Source organism: Oncorhynchus tshawytscha, linkage group LG22 (assembly GCF_018296145.1).
Source record: "Oncorhynchus tshawytscha isolate Ot180627B linkage group LG22, Otsh_v2.0, whole genome shotgun sequence".
NCBI classification, from domain to species: Eukaryota; Metazoa; Chordata; class Actinopteri; order Salmoniformes; family Salmonidae; genus Oncorhynchus; species Oncorhynchus tshawytscha.
In genome coordinates, this window is record NC_056450.1 from 43,422,462 (window position 1) to 43,440,324 (window position 17,863).

Sequence of the window (17,863 nt, forward strand, 5' to 3'; positions counted from 1 at the left end):
GTCTATCAGCGGTCTATCAGCGGTCTAACAATAGTCTATCAGCGGTCTATCAACGGTCTATCGACGGTCTATCAGTGGTCTATCAGCGGTCTAACAATAGTCTATCAACGGTCTATCAGCGGCCTATCAGCGGTTTAACAACGGTCTATCAGCGGTCTATCAGCGGTCTATCAACGGTTTAACAACGGTCTACAGCGGTCTATCAACAGTCTATCAACAGTCTATCAGCGGTCTATCAGCGGTCTATCAACGGTTTAACAATGGTCTAGCAACAGTCTATCAGTGGTCTATCAGCGGTCTATCAACATTCTATCAGAGGTCTATCAGCGGTCTATCAGCGGTTTAACAACGGTCTAACAATAGTCTATCAGCGGTCTATCAACAGTCTATCAGCGGTCTGTCAACAGTCCATCAGCGGTCGATCAATGGTCTATCAGCGGTCTATCAGCAGTCTATCAGCGGTCGATCAGCGGTCTATCAACGGTCTATCAACAGTCTATCAGCGGTCTATCAGCGGTTTAACAATAGTCTATCAGCGGTCTAACAACGGTCTATCAGCGGTCTATCAGCGGTCTATCAGCGGTCTATCAACGGTCTATCAGCGGAAAATCAGCGGTCTATCAACGGTCTATCAACGGTTTAACAACAGTCTATCAGCGGTCTATCAACGGTTTAACAACGGTCTATCAGCGGTCTATCAACGGTTTAACAACGGTCTAACAGCGGTCTATCAGCGGTCTATCAGCGGTCTATCAACGGTTTAACAACGGTCTACAGCGGTCTATCAACAGTCTATCAGTGGTCTATCAACGGTTTAACAACGGTCTATCAGCGGTCTATCAGCGGTCTATCAACGGTCTATCAGTGGAAAATCAGCGGTCTATCAACGGTCTATCAACGGTTTAACAACAGTCTATCAGCGGTCTATCAACGGTTTAACAACGGTCTATCAGCGGTCTATCAACGGTTTAACAACGGTCTAACAGCGGTCTATCAGCGGTCTATCAGCGGTCTATCAACGGTTTAACAACAGTCTATCAACAGTCTATCAGCGGTCTATCAGCGGTCTATCAACGGTTTAACAACGTTTTATCAACGGTCTATCAGCGGTCTATCAACGGTCTATCAGCGGTCTATCAATGGTCTATCAGCGGTCTATCAACAGTCTATCAACGGTCTATCAACGGTCTATCAACGGTCTATCAGCGGTTTAACAACGGTCTATCAGCGGTCTATCAACGGTCTATCAGCGGTTTAACAACGGTCTATCAGCGGTCTATCAACGGTTTAACAACGGTCTATCAGCGGTCTATCAGCGGTCTATCAACGGTCTATCAGCGGAAAATCAGCGGTCTATCAACGGTCTATCAGCGGTCTATCAACGGTTTAACAACGGTTTAACAACGGTCTAACACCGGTCTATCAGCGGTCTATCAGCGGTCTATCAGCGGTCTATCAGCGGTCTATCAACGGTTTAACAACAGTCTATCAGTGGTCTATCAACGGTTTAACAACGGTCTATCAGCGGTCTATCAACGGTTTAACAGCGGTCTATCAGCGGTCTATCAGCGGTCTATCAACGGTTTAACAATATTCTATCAACAGTCTATCAACAGTCTATCAGCGGTCTATCAGCGGTCTATCAACGGTTTAACAATGGTCTAGCAACAGTCTATCAGTGGTCTATCAGCGGTCTATCAACATTCTATCAGCGGTCTATCAACAGTCTATCAGCGGTCTGTCAACAGTCCATCAGCGGTCGATCAATGGTCTATCAGCGGTCTATCAGCAGTCTATCAGCGGTCGATCAGCGGTCGATCAACGGTCTATCAACAGTCTATCAGCGGTCTACCAGCGGTTTAACAATAGTCTATCAGCGGTCTAACAATAGTCCATCAGCGGTCTAACAATAGTCTATCAGCGGTCTATCAACGGTCTATCAACGGTCTATCAGCGGTCTAACAATAGTCTATCAGCGGTCTATCAGCGGTCTATCAACGGTCTATCAGCGGTCTATCAGCGGTCTATCAGCGGTCTATCAGCGGTCTATCAGCGGTCTAACAATAGTCTATCAGCGGTCTATCAACGGTCTATCGACGGTCTATCAGTGGTCTATCAGCGGTCTAACAATAGTCTATCAACGGTCTATCAACGGCCTATCAGCGGTTTAACAACGGTCTATCAGCGGTCTATCAGCGGTCTATCAACGGTTTAACAACGGTCTACAGCGGTCTATCAACAGCGGTCTATCAACAGTCTATCAGCGGTCTATCAGCGGTCTATCAGCGGTCTATCGGAAAATCAGCGGTCTATCAGCGGTCAGCGGTCTATCAGCGGTTTAACAACGGTTTAACAACGGTTTAATAACGGTCTAACAGCGGTCTATCAACGGTTTAACAACGGTCTATCAGCGGTCTATCAGCGGTCTATCAACGGTTTAACAACATTCTATCAACAGTCTATCAGCGGTCTATCAGCGGTCTATCAACGGTTTAACAATGGTCTAGCAACAGTCTATCAGCGGTCTATCAGCGGTCTAGCAACATTCTATCAGAGGTCTATCAGCGGTCTATCAGCGGTTTAACAACGGTCTAACAATTGTCTATCAGCAGTCTATCAGCAGTCTATCAGCGGTCTACCAACAGTCTATCAGCGGTCTATCAACAGTCTATCAGCGGTCTATCAGCGGTCTAACAATAGTCTATCAGCGGTCTAACAATAGTCCATCAGCGGTCTAACAATAGTCTATCAGCGGTCTATCAACGGTCTATCAACGGTCTATCAGCGGTCTATCAGCGGTTTAACAACGGTCTATCAGCGGTCTATCAACGGTTTAACAACGGTCTACAGCGGTCTATCAACAGTCCATCAACAGTCCATCAGCGGTCTATCAGCGGCGGTCTATCGGAAAATCAGCGGTCTATCAACGGTCTATCAGCGGTCTAACAATGGTTTAACAACGGTTTAACACGGTCTAACGGTCTATCAGCGATCTATCAGCGGTCTATCAACGGTCTATCAGCGGTCTATCAACGGTTTACCAACGGTCTATCAGCGGTCTATCAGCGGTCTATCAACGGTTTAACAACATTCTATCAACAGTCTATCAACAGTCTATCAGCGGTCTATCAGCGGTCTATCAACGGTTTAACAATGGTCTAGCAACAGTCTATCAGCGGTCTATCAGCGGTCTATCAGAGGTCTATCAGCAGTCTATCAGCGGTCTATCAGCGGTTTAACAACGGTCTAACAATAGTCTATCAGCAGTCTATCAGCGGTCTATCAACGGTCTATCAGCGGTCTATCAACAGTCTATCAGCGGTCTATCAGCGGTCTAACAATAGTCTATCAGCGGTCTAACAATAGTCCATCAGCGGTCTAACAATAGTCTATCAGCGGTCTATCAACGGTCTATCAACGGTCTATCAGCGGTCTAACAATAGTCTATCAGCGGTCTATCAGCGGTCTATCAACGGTCTATCAGCGGTCTATCGACGGTCTATCAGCGGTCTATCAGCGGTCTAACAATAGTCTATCAGCGGTCTATCGACGGTTTAACAACAGTCTATCAGAGGTCTATCAACGGTTTAACAACGGTCTATCAGCGGTCTATCAACGGTTTAACAACGGTCTAACAGCGGTCTATCAGCGGTCTATCAGCGGTCTATCAGCGGTCTATCAACGGTTTAACAGCGGTCTATCAGCGGTCTATCAACAGTCTATCAGCGGTCTATCAGCGGTCTATCAACGGTTTAACAACGGTCTATCAACGGTCTATCAGCGGTCTATCAGCGGTCTATCAGCGGTCTATCAACAGTCTACCAGAGGTCTATCAGCGGTCTATCAGCAGTCTATCAGCGGTCTATCAACGGTCTATCAGCGGTCTATCAACAGTCTATCAGCGGTCTATCAGCGGTCTAACAATAGTCTATCAGCGGTCTAACAATAGTCCATCAGCGGTCTAACAATAGTCTATCAGCGGTCTATCAGCGGTCTACCAACAGTCTATCAGCGGTCTATCAACAGTCCATCAGCGGTCTATCAGCGGTCTATCAGCAGTCTATCAGCGGTCTATCAACGGTCTATCAACAGTCTATCAGCGGTCTATCAGCGGTTTAACAATAGTCTATCAGCGGTCTAACAATAGTCCATCAGCGGTCTAACAATAGTCTATCAGCGGTCTATCAACGGTCTATCAACGGTCTATCAATGGTCTATCAGCGGTCTATCAGCGGTCTATCGACGGTCTATCAGCGGTCTATCAGCGGTCTAACAATAGTCTATCAGCGGTCTATCAACGGTCTATCGACGGTCTATCAGTGGTCTATCAGCGGTCTAACAATAGTCTATCAACGGTCTATCAGCGGTCTATCAGCGGTCTATCAACAGTCCATCAGTGGTCTATCAACGGTCTATCAGCGGTCTATCAGCAGTCTATCAGCGGTCTATCAACGGCCTATCAACAGTCTATCAGCGGTCTATCAGCGGTCTAACAATAGCCTATCAGCGGTCTAACAATAGTCTATCAGCGGTCTATCAGCGGTCTATCAGCGGTCTATCAACGGTCTATCAACGGTCTATCAGCGGTCTAACAATAGTCTATCAGCGGTCTATCGACGGTCTATCAGTGGTCTATCAGCGGTCTAACAATAGTCTATCAACGGTCTATCAACAGTCTATCAGCGGTTTATCAGCGGTATATCAGCGGTCTATCAACAGTCTATCGGCGGTCTATCAACAGTCTATCAGCGGTCTATCAGCGGTCTAACAATAGTCTATCAGCGGTCTAACAATAGTCTATCAGCGGTCTATCAGCGGTCTAACAATAGTCTATCAGCGGTCTAACAATAGTCCATCAGCGGTCTAACAATAGTCTATCAGCGGTCTATCAACGGTCTATCAACGGTCTATCAGCGGTCTAACAATAGTCTATCAGCGGTCTATCAGCGGTCTATCAGCGGTCTAACAATAGTCTATCAGCGGTCTGACAACAGTCTAACAAGTCTGCAACAGTCTAACAAGTCTAACACCAGTCTAACCAGTCTAACAAGTCTAACCAGTCTAACAAGTCTAACAAGTCTAACCAGTCTAACAAGTCCAACACCAGTCTAACAAGTCTAACACCAGTCTAACACCAGTCTAACAAGTCTAACACCAGTCTAACAACAGTCTGCCAACAGTCTAACAACAGTCCGATAACAGTCTGACAAGTCTGACAACAGTCTAACACCAGTCTAATAAGTCTAACACCAGTCTAATAAGTCTAACAGCAGTCTAACACCAGTCTAACACCTGTAATAACAGGTCAATAGGGGTGTAATAACAGGTTAATAGGGGTTTAATAACAGGTTAATAGGGGTGTTATAACAGGTTAATAGGGGTGTTATAACAGGTTAATAGGGGTGTAATAACAGGTTAATAGGGGTGTTATAACAGGTTAATAGGGGTGTTATAACAGGTTAATAGGGGTGTTATAGCAGGTTAATAGGGGGTGTTATAACAGGTTAATATGGGTGTTATAACAGGTTAATAGGGGTGTTATAACAGGTTAATAGGGTGTTATAACAGGTTAATAGGGGTGTTATAACAGGTTAATAGGGGTGTTATAACAGGTTAATAGGGGTGTTATAACAGGTTAATAGGGGTGTAATAACAGGTTAATAGGGGTGTTATAACAGGTTGTTAGGGATGTTATAACAGGTTAATAGGGGTGTTATAACAGGTTAATAGGGGTGTAATAACAGGTTAATAGGGGTGTTATAACAGGTTAATAGGGTGTTATAACAGGTTAATAGGGGTGTTATAACAGGTTAATAGGGTGTTATAACAGGTTAATAGGGGTGTTATAACAGGTTAATAGGGGTGTTATAACAGGTTAATAGGGGTGTAATAACAGGTTAATAGGGGTGTTATAACAGGTTAATAGGGGTGTAATAACAGGTTAATAGGGGTGTTATAACAGGTTAATAGGGGTGTAATAACAGGTTAATAGGGGTGTTATAACAGGTTAATAGGGGTGTTATAACAGGTTAATAGGGGGTGTTATAAAAGGTTAATAGGGGTGTAATAACAGGTTAATAGGGGTGTTATAACAGGTTAATAGGGGTGTTATAACAGGTTAATAGGGGTGTTATAACAGGTTAATAGGGGTGTAATAACAGGTTAATAGGGGTGTTATAACAGGTTAATAGGGGTGTTATAACAGGTTAATAGGGGTGTTATAACAGGTTAATAGGGGGTGTTATAACAGGTTAATAGGGGTGTAATAACAGGTTAATAGGGGCTGATAACAGGTTAATAGGGGCTAATAACAGGTCATCTCACCTGAGGAGCACCGTATATGTACAGCACCAGTGGTTCATTCTCTGGGATGACAAACCAGGCTTTCTGCCAGCCTCTGCCTGCTCCCTTCTCCATGTGGTGGAGGAAGCTACACATCACACTGTTCTCTGCTGCCACCGACGCCTGTTTCTGTAGACCACACACACACACACACACACACACACACACACACACACACACACACACACACACACACACACAGCATTACAGAACACTCCGTTTCATTAGATATGACACACACACACACACACACACACACACACACACACACACACACACACACACACACACACACACACACACACACACACACACACACACACCAGTATACTACATTACTCCTGTCTTTTACTTCTCAACTACAGTTAAAAAATGTAGAAAAGTATTTGACATAAATGCATGTCCTTGGTATATCTTAGCAGAACCTATAGCAGAACCTTCTGAAGTATCTGTTTTTATAGAGGTTCTGTTATCTTACCTATATATACTATCTCTGGCCTCTCCTTTAACCGTTCTACAGCAGTCAGGATCTGCTACATACCTCTAATATTGACCGTCTTCTGTATGCGCTGCTTGTCAGACTGGCGGGGGAGGGGGGAACCCCCACTAGGGTGGTGTAGCAGGCGATGCACACCCTGTTAGCCCTGTTGTTGTCGTAGAGCAGACGGGCCCTGAACTCTGAACACTTTCCACACACCACCTGGAAAAGACAGAGAATATTTAGGGGAGGATTTCTCTGGCTGGAGGGGGAGGAGTTCTCTGGCTGGGGGTGGAGGGGAGGAGTTCTCTAGCTGGAGGGGAGGAGTTCTCTGGCTGGAGGGGAGGTTCTCTGGCTGGAGGGGTAGGAGTTCTCTGGCTGGGGGAGGAGTTCTTTGGCTGGGGGTGGAGGGGAGGAGCTCTCTGGCTGGAGGGGAGAAGTTCTCTGGCTGGAGCGGAGGAGTTCTCTGGCTGGAGGGGAGGAGTTCTCTGGCTGGGGGTGGAGTGGAGGAGCTCTCTGGCTGGAGGGGAGGAGTTCTCTGGCTGGAGGGGAGGAGTTCTCTGCCTGGAGGGGAGGAGTTCTCTGGCTGGGGATGGAGGGGAGGAGCTCTCTGGCTGGAGGGGAGGAGTTCTCTGGCTGGAGGGGAGGAGTTCTCTGGCTGAGGGTGGAGGGGAGGAGTTCGCTGTCTGGAGGGGGGAGGTTTCTGGCTGAGGGTGGAGGGGAGGAGTTCGCTGTCTGGAGGGGAGGAGGTCTCTGGCTGAGGGTGGAGGGGAGGAGCTCTCTGGCTGGGGGGGAGGAGGTTTCTGTCTGGGGTGGAGGGGAGGAGTTCTCTGGCTGTAGGGGAGGAGTTCTCTGGCTGGGGTGGAGGGGAGGAGTTCTCTGGCTGGGGGGGAGGAGTTCTCTGGCTGGGGGTGGAGGGGAGGAGTTCTCTGGCTGGAGGGGAGGAGTTCTCTGGCTGGGGGTGGAGGGGGGAGTTCTCTGGCTGGAGGGGAGGAGTTCTCTGGCTGGGGGTGGAGGGGAGGAGTTCTCTGGCTGGGGCTGGAGGGGAGGAGTTCTCTGGCTGGGGGGTGGAGGGGAAGGGACAGTGTTAGATGTGAGGGGACAGCGTTTCAACCAGTGAGAGAATCAGACACAAGGTACAGCCAAAAACCACATGAACATCAGAAGAAGCTCAATATTACTCAAAATTAAAAACTCTTAATTATTTTTTATATTTTTTATTTTACCCCTTTTTCTCCCCAATTTCGTGGTATCCAATTGTTTAGTAGCTACTATCTTGTTTCATTGCTACAACTCCCGTACGGGCTCCGGAGAGACGAAGGTTGAAAGTCATGCGTCCTCCGATACACAACCCAACCAAGCCGCACTGCTTCTTAACACAGCGCGCATCCAACCCGGAAGCCAGCCGCACCAATGATGCACACACAACAGAGTGAGAGAGAAAGCAATGGCGTGGTGCACACACTGTATCTGCACATACGTGACATAGTACACAATTCTTGGGGACCAATTTTGGCCTGTGAGCCCAACTTTGAGAACTACTGACTAAAAAGTATTCAAAATAACAGGAGAAAAAAATAACACTCTTTAAATCAAGAGTTTTTAATATTGAATTGTGTCTAATTCTTCAGCATTAGACCGACTGACAATCTGGTCACATGTACATAACATCATGATTTGATTGGAGACGTACGTGTCACATGTACATAACATCATGATTTGATTGGAAACGTACGTGTCCACAGGCCTTGCAGTGGTGGCGTCTCTTGGTGATGGAGTTGAACGGCTCCTGGCACTTCATACACAGAGTCACCTCCTTCTCACGGATCGGAGTGGGGGCACGCTTCCCCAGCTCATTACAGTTCTGAGAGAGAAGAGAAGAGATGAACAGAGGAGAGAGACAGAGACATAGAGAGAGACAGAGACATAGAGAGACAGAGAGACAGAGACAGAGACATAGAGAGACAGAGAGACAGAGACAGAAACATAGAGAGACAGAGACATAGAGAGACAGAGAGAGAGACAAAGACAGAGAGAGACAGAGACATAGAGAGACAGAGACAGAGAGACAGAGACATAGAGAGACAGAGACATAGAGAGAGACAGAGACAGAGAGAGAGAGAGAGATATATAGAGAGAGAAACAGAGATGGGGAGAAATAAAATATGATCTCACAGATGGAGACATTTCAGAAGCTAAAGAGTTGAATTGAATAGTGTTAATAAAGTAAGGTAGAGGGCTTATACTAGGGTCAGAGGTTAGGGGTTATACTGGGGTCAGAGCCTAGGGGTTATACTGGGGTCTATACTGGGGTCAGAGCCTAGAGGCCAGGGGTTATGCTGGGGTCAGAGCCTAGGGGCCATACTGGGGTCAGAGCCTAGGGGTTATGCTGGGGTTAGAGGCAAAAGGTTTTGCTGAGGTCAGAGGCTAGGGGTTATGCTGGGGTCAGAACCTAGGGGCCATACTGGGGTCAGAGGCTAGGGGCCAGCCAGGGGTTATGCTGGGGTCAGAGCCTAGGGGCCATACTGGGGTCAGAGCCTAGGGGCCAGGGGTTATGCTGGGGTCAGAGCCTAGGGGCCATACTGGGGTCAGAGCCTAGGGGCCATACTGGGGTCAGAGCCTAGGGGTTATGCTGGGGTCAGAGCCAGGGGCCATACTGGGGTCAGAGCCTGGGGGCCAGGGGTTATGCTGGGAACAGAGGCTAGGGGTTATGCTGGGAACAGAGGCTAGGGGTTATACTGGGGTCAGAGGCTAGGGGTTATACTGGGGTCAGAGCCTAGGGGTTATACTGGGGTCAGACTGGGGTCAGAGCTGAGGTCAGAGGCTAGGGGGTTATACTGGGGTCAGAGGTTAGGGGTTATACTGGGGTCAGAGCCTAGGGGTTATACTAGGGTCAGAGGCTAGGGGTTATACTGGGGTCAGAGCCAAGGGGTTATACTAGGGTCAGAGCCTAGGGGTTATACTAGGGTCAGAGGCTAGGGGTTATACTGGGGTCAGAGCCTAGGGGTTATACTGGGGTCAGAGCCTAGGGGTTATACTGGGGTCAGAGCCTAGGGGTTATACTGGGGTCAGAGGCTAGGGGCCAGGGGGTTACTGGGGGGTTATACTGGGGTCAGAGCCTAGGGGTTATACTGGGGTCAGAGCCTAGGGGTTATACTGGGGTCAGAGCCTAGGGGTTATACTGGTGTCAGAGCCTAGGGGTTATACTAGGGTCAGAACCTAGGGGTTATACTGGGGTCAGAGCCTAGGGGTTATACTGGGGTCAGAACCTAGGGGTTATACTGGGGTCAGAGGCTAGGGGTTATACTGGGGTCAGAGCCTAGGGGTTATACTGGGGTACTGGGGTCAGAGCCTAGGGGTTATACTGGGGTCAGAGGCTAGGGGTTATACTGGGGTCAGAACCTAGGGGTTATACTAGGGGGGGTCAGAGCCTAGGGGTTATACTGGGGTCAGAGCCTAGGGGTTATACTGGGGTCAGAGCCTAGGGGTTATACTGGGGTCAGAGCCTAGGGGTTATACTGGGATCAGAACCTAGGGGTTATGCTGGGGTTAGAGGCAAAAAGTTATGCTGAGGTCAGAGGTTATGTTGGGGTCAGAACCTAGGGGTTATACTGGGGTCAGAGGCAAACAGTTATGCTGGGGTCAGAGGCTAGGGGTTATACTGGGGTCTATACTGGGGTCAGAGCCTAGAGGCCAGGGGTTATGCTGGGGTCAGAGCCTAGGGGCCATACTGGGGTCAGAGCCTAGGGGTTATGCTGGGGTTAGAGGCAAAAGGTTTTGCTGAGGTCAGAGGCTAGGGGTTATGCTGGGGTCAGAACCTAGGGGCCATACTGGGGTCAGAGGCAGAGCCTAGGGGCCAGGGGTTATGCTGGGGTCAGAGCCTAGGGGCCATACTGGGGTCAGAGCCTAGGGGTTATGCTGGGGTCAGAGCCAGGGGCCATACTGGGGTCAGAGCCTAGGGGCCATACTGGGGTCAGAGCCTGGGGGCCAGGGGTTATGCTGGGAACAGAGGCTAGGGGTTATGCTGGGAACAGAGGCTAGGGGTTATACTGGGGTCAGAGGCTAGGGGTTATACTGGGGTCAGAGGCTAGGGGTTATGCTGGTGTCAGAACCTAGGGGTTATGCTGGGGTCAGAGGCAAAAGGTTATGCTGAGGTCAGAGGCTAGGGGTTATGCTGGGGTCAGAACCTACAGGTGAGTTGGAGGGGCTAGGGGGTGTATTGTATCTTACAGGTGAGTTGTAGGAGTGTTATCCTAGTGGCTAGGGCCTAGGGGTTAGGGACTATGGGTTAGGGACTAGGGGTTAGGGACTAGGGGTTAGTGGCCAGGGGTTAGGGGTTAGGGGTAGAGGCTAGGGGTTAGGGGTAGAGGCTAGGGGTTAGGGGCTAGGTGTTATGCTGGGGTTAGTGGCTAGGGGATACTGCTGGGGTTAGTGGCTAGGGGTTATGCTGGGGTTAGGGGCTAGGGGTTATGCTGGGGTTAGTGGTTATGCTGGGTTTAGGGGCTAGGGGAAATGCTGGGGTTAGTGGCTAGGGTATGGGGTTATGCTGAGGTAGTTCTAGTGGTTAGGGACTATGGACTAAGGGCTAGGGATTGGACTAAGGACTAGGGATTAGAGACTAGGGGCTAGGGACTAGGGACTAAGGGTTAAGGACTAGGGGCTAGGGACTAGGGGCTAAGGGTTCGGGACTAGGGGCTAGGGGTTATGCTGAGGTTAGTGGCTAGGGGAGAGGGAGTGTAGTTCTAGTGGTTAGGGACTATAGACTAAGGGCTAGGGATTAGAGACTAGGGGCTAGGGACTAAGGGTTAGGGACTAGGGGCTAGGGACTAAGGGTTAGGGGCTAGGGGTTATGCTGGGGTTAGTGGCTAGGGGTTATGCTAAGGTTAGTGGCTAGGGGAGAGGGAGTGTAGTTCTAGTGGTTAGGGACTATGGACCAAGGGCTAGGGGCTAGAGACTAGGGACTAAGGGCTAGGGATTAGAGACTAGGGGCTAGGGACTAGGGGCTAGGGTTTAGGGGTAGAATAATATCTTACTGGTCAGTTAGGATGAGTGGAGTCCTAGAGGTTAGGGGCTAGGGGCTAGGGGTTAGGGCTAGGGGTTATGGGCTAGGGAGTAGGGGTTAGGGGTTTAGGGCTAGGGGTTATGGGCTAGGGGTTATGGGCTAGGGGTTAGGGGCAATATAGTATCTTATAGGTGAGTTGGGAGGAGTGTAGTCCTAGGGGCTAGGGGTTAGGGGTTAGGGCTAGGGGTTAGGGCTAGGGGTTATGGGCTAGGGGTTAGGGGTTAGGGGCAATATAGTATCTTACAGGTGAGTTGGGAGGAGTGTAGTCCTCATCTCGGAGAGAACAGTTGAGATGGTGGAACGTGGCAAGCGTCTGTTCATGTCTTTGGATAGTGGCCTGGATAGCTTGGATCCAATCTCTCTTCTCTTCTTCAGTCCTACTCACAATAGACAAATGGCTTTGAGTTAAATATTAATTGCGAAATGTGAAATGTGTCCATTGCTAAAAGCAGAGATTATTTAAAAAAATGTTTTTTACATGTAACAACTGAAAAGCCTCTAATTCAAGATAGAGGAAGAGAATGCGCTGCCCTCACCTGGCCTGGAGCTCTAGTGAGCGCTGTTTCCCAGACACCAGGAAGGTCCTGGGAACGTTAATACTGCTGCTCTCCTTCAGCTCCATCCCATCCACATCAATCCTGGCCCTCACCCCAAACTTCTGACCAATCAACCTCAGTTTAGGGACGCAGTACAATAACCTATCATTGAACTGCAGAGAGAGAGAGGGGGGAGACAGAGAGAGAGAGAGAGAGGTGAAGAAAGGGAAAGAGAGAGAGAGAGAGAGAGAGAGGGGGAGAGAGAGAGAGAGAGAGAGAGGGGGGGAGAGAGAGAGAGAGAGAGAGAGAGAGAGAGAGAGAGAGGGGGAGACAGAGAGAGAGAGAGAGAGAGAGGTGAAGAAAGGAAAGAGAAGAGAGAGAGAGAGAGAGAGAGAGAGAGAGAGAGAGGGAGAGAGAGAGGGGGAGAGAGAGAGAGAGAGGTGAAGAAAGGGAAAGAGAGAGAGAGAGAGGAGAGAGAGAGAGAGAGAGAGAGAGAGAGGTGAAGAAAGGGAAAGAGAGGGAGACAGAAAGAGAGAGCGAGGGGGAGACAGAGAGAGAGAGAGAGAGGTGAAGAAAGGGAAAGAGAGAGAGAGAGAGAGAGAGAGAGAGAGAGAGAGAGAGGGGGAGAGAGAGATGTAGCCCTAGTTGCATTTTAGATTCACAACATAAATCACAACATGATTTCAAGCAGTGAACAGTGTTCGCCCCAACGTATCAACAGCTTTGCCATTTTCACACTCCCACTGTTACAATGACTCACTCACCAGGATGAGGTATCTGTCCTGTGAGGTGCCGTTCTTAGCCGACAGTTTGAGGATGTGTCCCTCCTTGATGAGTTCGTTAGTAGGGTTAACGATGTCCTCCTCTCCTCCCAGCAACTCATACACCTTCAGCAGTTTACGCATACGCTCCTGTACGATACACACACAGGATGTCAATGTGCTGCGCAAGGGAACAAAAAGCCTTTGCACAGTGCACTTTCGCACATCTACAGATGTAGGATCGTAATTTGATCACTCATTTTTTTTTTTTTGCTGAGAATTTTCCTGCCTGGCAGGAAATGCAAATTTGTAGTGTATTTGAATTTTAAAAATGTTTCTAAAGTTTGTAATTTCCACTTTCAAGTTACAGACTTGATTTGCTAAAATGAAAAAATGTATCAACTTCTACAAGAATGTCCATGAATTATAATCCACATAATAAATCACATTTTCTGTTGCTGCTGTAGAAAACTGGCTCAAATTAAGATCCTACTCACTGCTTAAAACCACAGGGTACTCTGAGTAATCAGTCTTATTCAAATTCATTCAGATATATTTGCTGAGAAAATACAGATTAGGTATAACACTATGCAGAAGACACTGTTGAAGGAGATCACTATGCAGAATATACTGTTAAAGGAGAACACTATACAGAATATACTGTTGAAAGAGATCACTATGCAGAATATAATGTTGAAGGAGAACACTATACAGAATATACTGTTGAAGGAGTACACTATACAGAATATACTGTTGAAGGAGATCACTATGCAGAATATACTGTTGAAGGAGAACACTATACAGAATATACTGTTGAAGGAGTACACTATACAGAATATACTGTTGAAGGAGAACACTATGCAAATCAAATCAAAGTTTATTTGTCACGTGCGCCGAATACAACAGGTGTAGACCTTACAGTGAAATGCTGACTTACAGGCTCTAACCAATAGTGCAAAAAAGGTATTAGGTGAACAATGGGTAGGTAAAGAAATTTTAAAAAAGTAAAAAGACAGGCTATATACAGTAGCAAGGCTATAAAAGTAGCGAGGCTATAAAAGTAGCGAGGCTACATACAGACACCAGTTAGTCGGGCTGATTGAGGTAGTATGTACATGTAGATATGGTTAAAGTGACTATGCATATATGATAAACAGAGAGTAGCAGTAGCGTAAAAGAGGGGTTGGCGGGTGGCGGGTGGTGGGACACAATGCAGATAGCCCAGTTAGCCAATGTGCGGGAGCACTGGTTGGTCGGCCCAATTCAGGTAGTATGCACATGAATGTATAGTTAAAATGACTATGCATATATGATAAACAGAGAGTAGCAGCAGCGTAAAAGAGGGGTTGGGGTGGGGCACACAATGCAAATAGTCCGGGTAGCCATTTGATTACCTGTTCAGGAGTCTTATGACTTGGGGGTAAAAACTGTTGAGAAGCCTTGTTGTCCTAGATTTGGCACTCCGGTACCACTTGCCATGCGGTAGTAGAGGGAACAGTCTATGACTGGGGTGGCTGGGCTCTTTGACAATCAATTTTTAGGGCCTTCCTCTGACACCACCTGGTGTAGAGGTCCTGGATGGCAGGCAGCTTAGCCCCGGTGATCTACTGGGCCGTTCGCACTACCCTCTGTAGTGCCTAGCGGCTGGAGGCCAGAGCAACTGCTGTCCCAGGCAGTGATGCAACCAACTCTCGATGTTGCAGCTGTAGAACCTTTTGAGGATCTCAGGACCCATGCCAAATCTTTTTAGTTTCCTGAGAGGGAATAGGCTTTGTCGTGCCCTCTTCAAGACTGTCTTGGAGTGTTTGGATCATTCTAGTTTGCTGTTGATGTGGATACCAAGGAACTTGAAGCTCTCAACCTGCTCCACTACAGCCCCATCAATGAGAATGGGGGCGTGCTCGGTCCTCCTTTTCCTGTAGTCCACAATCATCACCTTAGTCTTGGTTATGCTGAGGGATAGGTTGTTATTCTGGCACCACCCGGCCAGGTCTCTGACCTCTTCCCTATAGGCTGTCTCGTCATTGTCGGTGATCAGGTCTACAACTGTTGTGTTGTCTGCAAACTTAATGACGGTGTTGGAGTCATGCTTGGCCATGCAGTCGTGGGTGAACAGGGAGTACAGGCGGGGACTGAGCACGTACCCCTGGGGAGATCCAGTGTTGAGGATCAGCGTGGCAGATGTGTTGCTACCTACCCTCGGGGGCGGCCCGTCAGGAAGTCCAGGATCCAGTTGCAGAGGGAGGTGTTTAGTCCCAGGATCCTTAGCTTAGTGATGAGCTTTGAGGGTACTATGGTGTTGAACGCTGAATATTAATTGCTGTAGTCAATGAACAGCATTCTCACATAGGTGTTCCTTTTGTCCAGGTGGGAAAGGGCAGTGTGGAGTGCAATAGAGATTGCATCATCTGTGGATCTGTTTGGGCGGTATGCAAATTAGAGTGGGTCTAGAGTTTCTGGGATAATGGTGTTGATGTGAGCCCTTACCAGCCTTTCAAAGCACTTCATGGCTACGGACGTGAGTGCTACAGGTCTGTAGTCATTTAGGCAGGTTGCCTTTGTGTTCTTGGGCTCAGGGACTATGGTGGTCTGCTTGAAGCATGTTGGTATTACAGACTCAATCAGGGACACGTTGAAAATATCAGTGAAGACACCTGCCAGTTGGTCAGCACATGCCCGGAGCACACGTCCTGGTAATCCGTCTGGCCCCGCAGCCTTGTGTATGTTGACCTGTTTAAAGGTCTTACTCACGTCGGCTACGGAGAGCGTGATCACAAAGTCGTCCAGAACAGATGATGCTCTCATGCATGCCTCAGTGTTGCTTGCCTCGAAGCGAGCATAGAAGTGTTTAGCTCGTCTGGTAGGCTCGTGTCACTGGGCAGCTCGCGGCTGTGCTTCTCTTTGTAGTCTGTAATAGTTTGCAAGCCCTGCCACATCCGACGAGCTTCGGAGCCGGTGTAGTATGATTCAATCTTAGCCCTGTATTGACGCTTTGCCTGTTTGATGATTCGTCGCAGGGCATAGCGGGATTTCTTGTAAGGGTTAGAGTCCCGCACCTTGAAAGCGGCAGCTCTACCCTTTACCTCAGTGCGAATGTTGCCTGTAATACCCCTTCTGGTTGGGGTATGTACGTACAGTCACTGTAGGGACGACGTCCTCAATGCACTTATTGATAAAGCCAGTGACTGATGTGGTGTACTCCTCAATGCCATCGGAAGAATCCCGGAACATGTTCCAGTCTGTGCTGCAAAACAGTCCTGTAGTTTAGCATCTGCTTCATCTGACCACTTGTTTATAGACTGAGTCACTGGTGCTTCCTGCTTTAATTTTTGCTTGTAAGCAGGAATCAGGAGGATAGAGTTGTGGTCATATTTTACAGAATGCAGAATATACTGTTGAAGGAGATCACTACGCAGAATGTGCCACAGCTACAGTATTTGGTGAAGAACTATGTGTGTGTGTGTGTGTGTGTGTGTGTGTGTGTGTGTGTGTGTGTGTGTGTGTGTGTGTGTGTGTGTGGACATGTTTAACTATACTGGTGAACAAAAGTAATTCTATGTGGTTTAGGGTTAGAATTAGTGTTAGAGCTAGAATTAGGGTTAAATGTTAGGTTTAGGGTTAGGGATATTAAGGAAAATAGGATTTTGAATGGGAATCAATTGTGTGTCCCAAGGTTAGTAAAATAAGACTGTGTGTGTGTGTGTGTGTGTGTGTGTGTGTGTGTGTGTGTGTGTGTGTGTGTGTGTGTGTGTGTGTGTGTGTGTGTGTGTGGCCAGTGATCAGTGGGTCAGCTGTTTGTTCCACCGCACCCACCCGCAATTGCTAATAACTCATCCGCAATCACCCGACTATATGAGACAAAGTGAATAACACACCTGCACCCAACCCTAACCACTTACATCTAGCAAATATGCTGTAGGCCACAGTGAGAGACAGCAGAATTATTATTTTTGCCTATCATTTCCAGCATTTTGATATGCTATTTGTGAGTCAACTTATCTATAATTAGATCCATGTAGCTTCTCTTCAGTCATTACTTGTTTCCCTAGAAGACTAAATAAATCCCTGCTCACCAGAATGATGTCATAAATGGATAGAATGAATGATGTCATAAATGGATAGAATGAATGAAGTCATAAATGGATAGAATGAATGATGTCAAAAATGGATAGAATGAATGAAGTCATAAATGGATAGAATGAATGATGTCAAAAATGGATAGAATGAATGATGTCATAAATGGATAGAATGAATGATGTCATAAATGGATTGAATGAATGATGTCATAAATGGATTGAATGAATGATGTCATAAATGGATAGAATGAATGATGTCATAAATGGATTGAATGAATGATGTCATAAATGGATTGAATGAATGATGTCATAAATGGATTGAATGAATGATGTCATAAATGGATAGAATGAATGATGTCATAAATGGATAGAATGAATGATGTCATAAATGGATTGAATGAATGATGTCATAAATGGATTGAATGAATGATGTCATAAATGGATTGAATGAATGATGTCATAAATGGATTGAATGAATGATGTCATAAATGGATTGAATGAATGATGTCATAAATGGATTGAATGAATGATGTCATAAATGGATTGAATGAATGATGTCATAAATGGATTGAATGAATGATGTCATAAATGGATTGAATGAATGATGT

At 47.3% G+C, this 17,863-nt stretch overlaps 1 protein-coding gene across 1 annotated transcript in view; it reads right to left on the reverse strand.

Annotated features, from left to right (window-relative positions):
• LOC112241444 (FYVE, RhoGEF and PH domain-containing protein 1) overlaps positions 1-17,863 on the reverse strand; it is a 161,868-nt gene that overhangs the window by 14,623 nt on the left and 129,382 nt on the right. The window contains exons 9-14 of the mRNA XM_042304320.1: positions 13,183-13,329; positions 12,419-12,591; positions 12,127-12,259; positions 8,556-8,684; positions 6,884-7,042; positions 6,325-6,471 (exon numbers count right to left, since the gene is read on the reverse strand). Coding sequence (XP_042160254.1) covers positions 6,325-6,471; positions 6,884-7,042; positions 8,556-8,684; positions 12,127-12,259; positions 12,419-12,591; positions 13,183-13,329 — 888 coding nt within the window. The remainder of the gene's footprint in view (positions 1-6,324; positions 6,472-6,883; positions 7,043-8,555; positions 8,685-12,126; positions 12,260-12,418; positions 12,592-13,182; positions 13,330-17,863) is intronic.